Below are 12,642 nucleotides of genomic sequence, written 5' to 3' on the forward strand. Positions count from 1 at the left end.
ATATTCACACATGGGCCCCACACACACTCACATTCACACTTGTTGCAGGCCTGTTTGCTGCTCACGCCGGACGATGGAGAAAAATCCTCTTCTCCCCAGTAAGAGCACAAAAGTCTGACTTACAGTTCCGTTGCTCAGTAGGTCGCCATTCACCAGTCCCACACTAAATCCACTCCCTGCGGACCCGATGCTGTCTCTGCTACAGCGCGTTGGCCAGTCACTGTCCAGCTCTCCGACAGTCCTGCCTCCGTGGCGCAACCAAGCAGTCCGGGCTAGCCTTTAGCCTCGGCGGTCATGGCTGGAAACACAGTTTTCCACGGTGGTGCGACCGTTGAAACAAAAAGTCACTTCACCCACACTCTGTTGCGAAGCTCTCACACGGTTAGCTTTCTAGTCACACACTCTTTTGTGCTAGTTAACCTCAGTAAAACTAGCCGAGTCTCTCACTTTGGTTCAGCTAACCTCGTGCATCTCTCCATGCCGTTCTCTTCTGTGAACTGTGAACACCTTATGTGGCGTTCAAGTCCATGGGAATTATGAGTATCTACTCCCAAATTCCCATCCGGGCTACATTAGTATCGGTTCATGGTATCGGTTGACTTTTACGAGTACGAGTACGCACAAATTTTACAGTATCGGCCCCGATACCCGATACCAGTATCGGGATCGGTGCATCCCTAGTCTGAGTAACTGTCATCACTCCAGCCACTTTACATTTTTCTTGTAAACAAAGGGGGGGGGAGGCAGCAAGGAAAGTTTAGGAACCACTGCCTTTACCATTAAAGAAGGGGGGGCAACATATCCAGAGACACTTAAAGCGCTCTGAGAGAGATTACTCTAGATTCCTCTCTAGCATCATGGTTTGGCACCTTCAGTCAGTGCTCAGAGGGCCATATAAAGCTCTACTCATCAGTCTGTTAGCTGAAAGGCTCCTGGCCTGAGTTATCATAGAGACATGTGCACTCACAGAAGGACGTGGATGCTAACATCATGATTGCTTTTAAGAATTTGATTTGATTGATAGATTTTATTTTGCTTCAGTTGCACTGAAAAATTATTTCTCTGAAGCTTGAACTTCAGTTAAAATTTAAAAACCGGGATATGACCTTGTGTATTTGTGTAATTTAAATAATTAGCTAACAAATAACTTGCAGAGGCCCGTCACTGCCCATTTATTACTACATGGGGCCAATCATCAGGTGATTTGACCAGTTCTTGTACTCCAGTGGTGAAGCACTCAGTTAAACTTCAGGGATGTGATTTTGTTAAGTCATTGTAAATCTAATTCACCTGACAACAAAACACCTATCAACACATGAATTTATCCACTACAGTGAACAATATCACACACAGCAGTTCTTCCTGACATCAGTGTAAATAATAACGTTTTAACAATCTCCTATTATCAATAAATAATCCTATTATCACATAAGTAATGTGGTGATCAATGAGCCTCCTGTAGTCAGATTTTTTTCACCTGTTCTTTAATAATGAATAATCATCAGATACAACAGAGAAGGCAGTAAGCAGTGGTACCTCAGGTTACATTTTTTCTCCCACCAGAAGGTCTGTCTATCTTAAAAATGTATTATAATAAAATGTATTATAAAAAATATGTATTATATAAAACAGTATATAGCTATAAGTACATTTTAGGATTGCATCCTTTTAACTAAACCTTATTATCTACTCAGAAAGGAATAAATCAGAACACGTGGATAAAATATTAATAATAGCTAAAGTTAAGCGATATGTGAACATATCTAATCTTCCAAAAAGCCAAGAAGTGGTGTTATGGTAATTTTTCACAGACCCATGGCAGAGAATTTCCACATGAAAGATCATTCCACGAAGAATCTGTCCTGATATGAACACAGTCCTCTTCACCCCACTGTGGATCTCCATCACCATTATCAGGTTGGCCAGTTCTCCAGTACCTGACAGATCAGTGAATAGCATTATAATCATTGACAAAGGAATTACACTGGAAACACAGTGGGAGGTTTATGAGCAGAACTTTGTGCCGTCAGAATCTGAAGTTGAATAAGTTAAATTCGAATTTGAATTACTCAGACTGACTTTGAATTGTAACTTGAATAAATACTTTTTAAAACTGAATTTGAATTAGCCTAATTTGAAATTCAATATATTGGTTTGAAAATGTTCGACACTAAATTGAAATTGAATTTTATATTCTGCAAATGAATTCATTTGCTTTGAAACTGTATTTTATCCTTTAAAAATGTTGCTCTCGAATAATTTCAGTTTCACTTCTCACCATTCAATTTCAGTTCCAAAATTCAGTTTTTTGGGACCTACATCCGGTTCCAGAGTAATCGAGCGCAGATTAATAAAAGATAATTAAAACTCGGACAGCAAGTGTTACTGACGGGAATCTACAGCATCTTGAGCTGGAGATGGATTAAGACCTCAGAAGTCATTCGCCATATCGAATGAAATTAGAAATTTAGAGTCTAACAGATCGATACACTTCAAACTACTGGTGTGTTTTAATCTTCAGTGTGTTTCTCAAAGTAGAATGACAGGCAGAGCCTTCAGCTTTCAGGCCTCCTCCTGTGGAACCAGCTCCCAGTCTGGATTCAGGACACAAGCACCCTCTATTTTAAAGACTAAACTTAAAACTTTCCTTTGTGAACAAGCTTATAGTTAGAGATGAATCAGGTGATCCTGAACATTCCTTTAGTTAAGGTCTTGATGCATTCTCCATCATCCAGGAAAGTTAAGCTTACTTTAGTTAAGCTGCAATTAAACTAACCTGCCTGACTTCCCATGATGCAGTCTGTAAGGAGCCAGAGAGAATTTTTTCTTCATTGACCTCTTGAAATGGTGGCGTTTATACACAACCATTTCATTAAATCATTAGTCATTCATTTTAAATGGGCTCTTTCTTATTTGTGCCTTTCCCTCTGCTATCTTCTTCATACTTTCCCCAACCAGTGACCTGAATCCTCCTTTAGTTAAGTAGGTCTGAAGTAGGTCTGAAGTAGGTCTCCCGTGATTCACTTAGTGTTTCTTCTTCACTCACCTTTCTCTCTCTCTATAGTATCTCCTTACACATCTCTCTGCATTTAATTATTATTAACGCTTTCACGCATAGTGGTCACTACAGTCGACAGCTATTCAAAGGCTGTTTTCTTGTATTTGTGTGAGTGTTGATGGTATACTTGCACATAAACCACTACATTGGACACTGATGTGTTACTCCATATACATCCGTTGTCCACCTAAGTGGACATATTATAAATATAATTAATAGTGCTTACGTCAAAAAACTCAGAGGAGTTCCATCTACCCATTTCCATCTTCCTTCTTCTTCTTTGTCATTTAAACCAATCCAAGTTGGTTTCTGGATGAAGCTAACAAGGAAGTCCTGCTCAACAAGAACAAAAACATTGTATTTTAGTTTTTGCACCACAGTATGGTACATGCATGTGTTTTTTTTAATCTGAACATAAAAATCCCAGAAAACTTCACTTACTACTTAAGAAAAAGTAAGAACATAATTGTAACATTTCGCATCTTGAGGTGACTTCTGTTTTTGATGTTTGGGTTTTTTTATATATACATTTCTTAGTCGTCTTGGTCCTTCCACATGTAGGCTGCTGTCATTGTAAATTATTTATTTGTGGATGCTCCTCTATGTTCTTACAGTGTAACATTGTTGAAATCTACCTTAATTGACATATTTTATCAAAGTCCTTCAATTATGTTCTCATGGAAAGGGCATTTTGAAGCATTATTCAAATGCTTTTTCAAAAAATGCTGGGACATGAAACTCTTTATGGAAAGTTTGTTTACTTCACTGTAAAATCAGGTTTTGCAATTTCTCTCTCACTTTGACTCAGTGCTCCAGTTTTCAGCTTTGAAGATGTATTTCATAAGGGTCAAAAAAATCGGATTTGATGCGCTTTCGCCTGCAGTGTGAATGTAGCCTTACTGTTTGGGTTTAAAAGCTTTTATTTTGATGGGATGGTTTCCTGTAAAACAGTTGTTGGAGCAGTGTTTAGTGGCAGTCGCGGGAGTTTGAAGTGTGATGGTTTAACGGAGCCCATGGAGATTTCCTTTGTCATTAGCAGCCCCATTGATAGAGGCACAAGGTATGTTTATGACATAAATAAGGACATGTTTAGATGTTTTGTGTGACAGAGGCTACATTTGTTAAATTTTATGTTGAAGATTACTTTATGTTGTAAGGTTTATGATTGTAAGAGTGTAGATTTTTTGCTTACACGCTGTTTCTATGTATACATCCCCAGCTCTTACGGTGAGATTGATGGTTTACTGCCATTAAACCTTCAAAACTTCATCAGTAAAGTGACATCCTTGATTGGGGGGGGGGGGGGGGTTTCGCTACAATAATAGTAATACATTTTATTTGCGAGTGTCTTTCTAAAATCCACGGTCACCATACAAAGCATAAAGAACAACTATTAATGCAATAAAAACAGCATTAGAATAAAATTTTAAAACAATTGGAGTCAATTTTTAAAGCAAGCAAGCAAGCAAGCAATTTATTTATATAGCACTTTCAGATCAGCCCCCAGCTGAACACAAAGTGCTGTACACTCGACATGCCAAAATGATATATTAAACATGTTAAAAAATAAGAAAAATAATAATATAAAATAAATAATACATATATATAAAAATGATTATTAAAATGACATTAAAATAAATAAAATTAGCACAAATAGCAAAGACAATAATAAAATAGTATAAAAAATGATGATGAGAATTACATTTAAAACAATAAAATCAGCACATTAGATCAAAACAATAAAATCAATAAAATCAGGGTCAGACTGTGTCATAAGCCAAGGAGTAAAAATGGGTTTTAAGACGTGTTTTAAAAGTGGACAGTGAGGGGGCCTTTCTAATGTGCTGGGGCAGATTGTTCCACAGATTAGGAGCAGCAATAGAGAAAGCCCTGTCCCCTCTGAGCTTCCTCTTGGACCTGGGCACCTCCAGGAGCAGCTTGTCAGCTGACCTGAGAGACCTGGGGGGTGAGTAAGGATGCAGAAGCTCAGAGAGGTAAGTTGGGGCAAGACCATTTAAACATTTAAACACAAATATGAGAATTTTAAAATGAACTCTAAGATATACAGGCAGCCAATGGAGTGAAGCCAGGATGGGAGTTATGTGCTCTCTTTTACGAGTTTTGGTTAAAAGTCGTGCAGCAGAATTCTGGACCAGCTGCAGACGAGAGAGAAGATGCTGACTAACTCCACAATACAGTGCATTACAGTAATCTAGACGACATGAAATAAAAGCATGGATTACCGTTTCAAGACGCGGCCTGGATAAAATAGGTCTTATCTTTGCCAAGCGCCTTAAATGAGAAAAACTGGACTTGACAGTAGCCCTAATTTGACTGTCTAATTTAAAATCACTGTCCATCTTAAAACCCAGGTTTGTAACAACAGATTTAAAATACTCTGCCAGGGGTCCCAAATCAATAGCAGAGGGTTCACAAGGTCCACTAGGACCAAACAGAATCACCTCAGTTTTGCTTGAATTACACCTTAGAAAGTTTAGGGACATCCAAGATTTAATGTCTTCTAGACATGCTAGAAGTGGCTTAATAGAGAAGGCCTCTTTCTGCTTCAGAGGCAGATAAATCTGACAGTCGTCAGCATAGCAGTGGAAGGATATTCCATGCCTTCTGAGGATGGTTCCCAGGGGCTGTAAATATAATGAAAAAAGCAGAGGCCCTAAAATTGAGCCCTGCGGGACCCCAGACTGAAAAGTGGCAGAGGAAGACTCATACCCTAAAAAGTTAACACTAAAAGTTCTGTCACAAAGATAAGACCTAAACCATTTCAAAGCAGTACCACGAATGCCTGCAAGATGGTGCAAGCGAGACAGTAAAATGTTGTGGTCTACAGTGTCAAAGGCAGCTGTTAGGTAAAGGAGGACAAGAACAACATGATTACCAGAGTCACAGGTAAGGAGGATATCATTAAAAACCTTTAAGAGTGCTGACTCCGTGCTATGAAAGTTTTTAAAACCTGATTGAAAGACCTCCAGGATACCATTCTCATTTAAAAAATCCATCAATTGGCAATGTACAATTTTCTTTAAGATTTTAGACATAAAGGACAACTTGGAGATAGGTCTGTAGTTAGCCAATACAGTGTGGTCCAGGGCAGGTTTCTTAAGCAAGGGTTGTACTACCGCATGCTTAAAATTAGCAGGGACTACACCAGATATTAAACTGCTGTTTATAACAGTAAGAACAGCCTGGCCTACGCTAGGAAAAATCTCCTTAAAAAACTGTGGTGGGACAGGATCATTTGGGGAACCAGAGGGCCTCAGGTGGCCGACCACATCCTCTAAATAAGAAAGGGACACAGGCTCAAACTGGTTAAAAACAGCAGAGCAAGGGATCAAGACAGAGGGGTCAGACTCAGGGGAAGAAATGAGAGCCCGCGTGGTTGCAACCTTCTTAATGAAAAAACACATAAAATCATTAGACAGTTTATGAGAGGCCTCCAAACAGCAACTTTGTGGAGCATTTAAGACTGAGTCAATAGATTTAAATAACACACGTGGATTGTGACTGCTGGAGGAAATGATCTTAGAGAAATATTTTCTCTAAGATCTAAGATAAAGAGAGTAAGCCATTTAGAAACGATGGATTTTGACTTTTGACTTGAATAAGGGAAGAGAGCCAGTATTCCTGATTCAGGAATAAGTGAATTCCAGAGTGGCTGAAAGCTCTGATCCCCACAGTGGTGAGACAAGCAACGGGAACAATAGGTGAGTGGTGAGCGAAGACCTAAGGGAGCAGGAATGACTAGCAATGTGGAATAAATCACAAAAGTAGGGAGGGGCCAGGTTATGGATACATTTGAAAGTAAGAAGCAATAATTTGAAATAAATCTACAATCTATGGGCAGCTGTTGAAGCACAAGAACAAGATCAACCATTAATACTGCATAGGTTGAAGTAAGGGGACCACTTGATGTGACTAATATGACTCCTATGAGACGGAAATTACAATGTACTTTCGAGGATGACACCCAGACTAAGGCTACGTTCACACTGCAGGGGTTAATGCTCAGTTGCGATTTTTTGATCAAATCTGATTTTTTTTGTCTGCTTGTTCACACTACAAATAAAATGCGACAGCAAACGCGCTCTAGTGTGAACCCTCAAAGCGGCCCGCATGCGCAAAAGAAGACGTCACACACAACGCGCTCTGTTTAGACCCAGAGCAAACAGTATTGTTTGACTGATGGCCCTTAATATAAAGACTTCGAACTTTACGTTTCCCAGTTTTTGTTTTAAGTTATTTTGTTATTTACATAATAATGTGAATAACCTAATAATTATCCTTGTTGCTGTTTTAGAGAGGAGCGGTGCTTCAAAGGAATTTATGCAGATTTCTGTCAGAATCTGCAGATTATACAGTACAAATAAAATGTTCACGTTTCTCCAACGTTGTCTTCCCAACAGTTTCACTAACATCTACACTGGATGGCCAGGAAGCGTTCGCGTTGTCTTCTGTGGGCGCTTCTCTGGAGCTGATAATTGCCGTCTGTCTTGTGTCAGTGACGTAAAAGACGGATTTAATGCAACATGACCGTTCAAACAGCAGTCGCTTTCTAAAACATGTATCGGATTCAGTACCACATACGAAAGTGACCCAGATCGGATTTGAAAATATCGGATTTGTGCCGTTCACACTGTCATACCATGATCGGATATGGGTCGCATAGGGTCAAAAAAATCGGATTTGATGCGCTTTCGCCTGCAGTGTGAACATAGCCTAAGAAGGAACAACTCCAATACTGAGGGAAGAGTGAATAATGGTAGTGGTAAGAGGGGCCCATGAGGTAAGACAGGCTTTAACTATGACAATGGGAAGAATGTTGAGCTCACAGGTGGATGATTTAGACTTTTGAATCATTATTGATATATAACATACTGAGAGGAGAGTGAAACTTGAAAATGACTGAATGGTAAACAGAAAGATATGTCTGTGAAGGTTCTCAGTAATCCAGGTCATCGTAGTCTCCTTTGGTTTACTCCTTTGGTAAACAGAAAGGGTGGCAGGGAATCAGCTCCAAAGTCCACAGCTCCTGCAGAGTTAAGTTGCTGGTGGACATCTAAGATTTTGAATGTGAAGAAAGTGCAAGGACAAGAAATGCATTATTGCCAAACAAGACACCCCCCATAATCTTCATTTACAATCTTCATTTACAATATTGTATTGTAAATGAAGCTATCAATCTGTCAATCCTTTCCGTGTCCGGGCCGGGTGAGGTTTCCCGTGTTGAGTCAAATTAAGCCGCAGGCTCCACTACTGGTGGTGCCCTTCCGTCAATTCCTTTAAGTTTCAGCTTTGCAACCATACTCCCCCGGAACCCAATCTTCATTTACAATATTGTATTTTTAAAAAAATGTTCTGGTGTTTCAAATATGTTATTTTTGTTAGTTTGCTAGTTTTAGTTTTTAAAATAATGTGTGCTTCAGTCTCCAATGAGGCATAGTACTGGAAGAGTAGTTATTCCTCCATTACACCACAAGAGGGAGTATCTCCCAAAAGAGCAGCTCTAGTGGGAGTAAACAGGCCACTCACTGTAATGCAGTGCACATAGCAAAAGTTTTGTGAGACTGTTTACAAACGTGTAACAATGTACTATGTCTATATGTTTTTAGGTACGCAGATAGAGAATAGTAAATAAATTGACCTTTGTCTAAGGATAAGTCCACAGAGAAAACAAAACATCGGATTACCATATGCAATAGTATAGTAAAGTAATAGAACTAGTAAGTAATAGAACTGTGCAGGGTTTCTATCACTTCCGGCCTCTTGTCTGCAGACTCTCATCAACTTCATACCTAATTCTCTTTCTCAAGTTGTAATAATAGAGGAACCTAATGTATGCTGCACCATCTGTATTTTTCTGTAAAATGTCCAAAATGAAATGAGAGATATGAAATATTCATTCATAAACACAGTAAAACCCATACACATGAACACTGTACCTGTTCTTCAGAGCTGTCTATGACCACCAGATCAGCTCCTCTGTCTCTGCAGTCACTTCTGCCTTCATCCCAGGAACCAGTCTTCTCAGACAGGAAATAACAACTACAACTGAACATTCTCCATCCTGAAGCACAAGTTTTCTCTGGTAGAAACAGACAAGAAATATTAATCCTTTACTCCTGGGTGTGGAACCATTTTTGTTAACTTGATTTGCAATGTAAAGATGATTTTTGTCACAAAAGTAAAGACGTTTTGTATTGTGCTCTAGTAACAGTCTAGTGTTGAAATTGTTTAGGACTTCCAGTTATTTCAGTGAGTAGGAACTGAGAGGAAACAGTGCTAACATTACAGAAGGGTTCAGGAGGTAAATAATCACACATTTTCTTTCTGTTTCTTTGTTTTTGTGAATGATCATATTAAATAAGCAACCAAGATTTTTTGGGGGAAAAGCATCTGTTGCTCACAACTATGTCAACACGTAATGTCTCCCTTAGAGTCTAACAGTGTTTGTGTTTTGATACTGTTGCCCTATTAGACACCAGTGACATAAAATGACTGAAGTAATGGTACACTGAGCAAAGACTAAAGTGATGCATGCCCTTTTATATGTAGCACTCAAGAAACCACACTTTTTATCTGCTTCCTAAATACGGCTTGTGATTCATTTTCTAATTTAAAAACTGTTGATCAAATACTGCAATGCATGCATTGCTGTGATACTGCAGACAGTTCCAGAACTACCTGTACTCTTCATGACTGCATAAATATAACTTTGCAGATCATAAAGGGTTTTAATTTTTATACCCATTCAGAAAAGAACACAACAATCTTCTAAACATCGTGTCTAACCAGATATTTACTCTAGATGCCATCTCAAAACCCAGCTAAAAAGTCATACAGTCATGTCATAAGAAATATGTAGGAAAGTTTTCTTGTGTTTGCACAGTATCTCTAAAAAAAGCAACATCTTATATTAGGCCTTGAATAATCAGGCCCGATCTTATCTTAAAAACCTTATACTATGTCACACCATTAGAGCATTTTACTCTCGGACTGCAAGCTTTCTTGTCATTCCAAGAGCCTTCAGCTCTTTAGGCCTTCTTTTGTGGAACCAGCTTCTGGATTCAGGAGATAAACAGCCTCTATACTTTCAAGATTAGGCTTCAAAGTTTCATTTTAGGTGACCCTGAATCTTCCCTCAGTTGTGCTGCAACAGGCCCAGGCTGTTCAGGGTTTCCTGTGATGCATCGTGGGACCATTGCTTCTTCAATCAGCTTCTTTTTTCAGTCTTATACACCACTATGCGTTTACTCAATATTGATTAATAATCTCTGGCTCTCTTTCATAGGTTGTCTTTTGTCCTGCTTCCCTCCCTTCTACAAGACATCTACACATAATAATCCTTTGTGACCTTCAACTAAACAATAAGATTGTATTAAAAAAAACAAACAACAAAAACAAGTCATAAATGTTCCACGTGGTGCAGTATTAGCACTGTCGCCTTGCAGCAAAAAGGTGCAGTCCAAAGACATGCGTGAAAGTTTAAATGTAAATATGAACATGCCCAGGGTGTAGCTTGTCCCTTTCCCTGATGACAGTATTATAAACAGAAAGCTGAATGTATCAAAATTCTGAAGTTAAATTTTACATTTAGGTCTACATGCTGAGGATTTATGAATTTTAGTAACTCCTAATAAAGTTTTACATATCTATAAAGTAATACATTTTGGCATATTTGTATCAGACATTATCAAACATTTGTAGAATGAAATTTTGTTTCTTTCACTTAGTAAGTGATCATATTAGAACAGTGGGTGAATCACTTAGCTGTTGTAGATTTGAAAAACAATAATAAAAAAAGTAATGTAATGTTGTGAGCAACCAACAGCAGAAAGATAATAAGGAGTTATTCAGAGCCAAACTGAATTTGTGAAGAACATAAGATACTGCTGCAATGCAGCTCTGTATGCAAAAATACACATTTTGGGGTTCCTGATTATAAACAAATGTTTTTATCTTTAATTGATTTATCACTGAGGTATAAGGAGTCAAAGATCTTATCACAATGTTGGAAAACTGAATAACTGCATTTCACAGTGAAAACTTTTACAAAGACACAAAACAAATCAATCTCAACAGGAAATACAAGGACTCACTCTGTTTGGACAAACTCTGAAGTCTTTCCAGCTCTCTGGTCTTTTCAGTGAGACGGGTATGCAGAAGGTCTCTCTCCTCAGTCATGGAGGAAAGTTTGTTTATGACAGTGGAAAGATTTGCCTTCAGATGGTTTTCGTCTTCAGTCATGGAGGAAATGTTGCTGCTAGTAGCAGAGACACTTGTAGCTGCACCGTGCACTGAAATACATTAAGATCCATTCGTCGGAAACACTAAACTTTATGCATTTATAAAATCCATTTTAACACTTTGCCCATTTGTAACATAGGTAATGAAAGATGGAGCTATTTTTGCTGAATTCTTATCAGCTTTGTATGGATTTTACATTTTTTCATTTGTTGGTCTTTGTACATTTAAATGTTGCTTAGTTTTATTCGATTTGACATGGGCAGATCATAACCAAAATCTACAGTGGAAGAATTTTCAGTCTGTTCATATGTGGGCTGATGAATGTTACATATATTTATCAGAACCAGACTCACAGTAGACACTGAGGGTGATGAGTCCAACCAGCAGGAAAATGTTCAGAAGGCCCAGAGAGAGAATAACCGCTGAAGAGAAACTCCTCTTAGAGCTCCTTGGACCTGAAATGAAAAATAAACAGTGAAAATAACAGTGCATACAACAATCCTAACAGATGTTACAAATATATCTGGTCACTTTTTTGTCACTTAATTCTCACCCATGTAATTATTAGTTAAAGCTACTGGGTTGTGAGATTGGGAAAATTCCCCATTGACATAAACTTCCTCCATTGCTTGTTTTCAGTGACAGTCACCTCTGCAGCACAGGACCTGTGAAGTGTCAGAGTGTCACTGGTTCAAAGCTGTTCTTTAAAACTAAAGAGGAAGTCACTTTGCACAATAATAGATATGGGAGATAAAACAAAAAAAGTCATATGTCTAAAGCTCTCTACTAAAAGAAAAAAAAGAATCTCACTGACTAAGTGACCTTTTATAAATCATAAGGTATGCTAAAACTAGAATTATTTGGAATACTGGGGAACATTTGTTGGATATGTGACAAAAATGTACCAAAAAGACCCAAATCCATTGTTTTGGCTTCAAAATACTGAAGTGTTGCTGTGTTGTGACCTGGATCTAAAAAAATAAAATAAAATCAATGATTAACTAATAATTTAAACAAAATATTTAATTTAAAATGGCAACATATATTTTTGGTGGTGCTAGTTTCAGTCATTATTGAAATGTAGTGTTTATAAGATTGGAGAAAGCTGAGACTGAGGAAGTCACTTGGATGAGTGACGAAACGTTTCTCCCACTGAAAAAGTCCAGATGAATAGAATCAACTTTTGGGGGCAACATATATTGTATTTTATTTTTTAGGGTTGGGCATGGTGGTTAGCACTGTTGCCTCACAGCAAGAAGGTTCAGAGTTCAATTCCACAATCAGGCCGAGGTCTTTCTGTGTGGAGTTTGCATGTTCTCCCC

At 38.3% G+C, this 12,642-nt stretch overlaps 1 protein-coding gene across 1 annotated transcript; it reads right to left on the reverse strand.

Annotated features, from left to right (window-relative positions):
- Positions 1-1,534: 1,534 nt before the first annotated feature.
- Positions 1,535-11,992, reverse strand: LOC109199013 (CD209 antigen-like protein E). The gene is made up of 6 exons (XM_019354345.2): positions 11,874-11,992; positions 11,674-11,775; positions 11,173-11,370; positions 9,016-9,158; positions 3,285-3,391; positions 1,535-1,937 (listed from the first exon to the last, which is right to left on the reverse strand). The coding sequence occupies exons 1-6, from the start codon at positions 11,944-11,946 to the stop codon at positions 1,793-1,795; spliced, it is 768 nt and encodes a 255-aa protein (XP_019209890.1). The 5' UTR covers positions 11,947-11,992; the 3' UTR covers positions 1,535-1,792.
- Between the last annotated feature and the right edge of the window lie 650 nt (positions 11,993-12,642).

This window comes from Oreochromis niloticus, linkage group LG3 (genome assembly GCF_001858045.2).
Source record: "Oreochromis niloticus isolate F11D_XX linkage group LG3, O_niloticus_UMD_NMBU, whole genome shotgun sequence".
Classification (NCBI taxonomy): Eukaryota; Metazoa; Chordata; class Actinopteri; order Cichliformes; family Cichlidae; genus Oreochromis; species Oreochromis niloticus.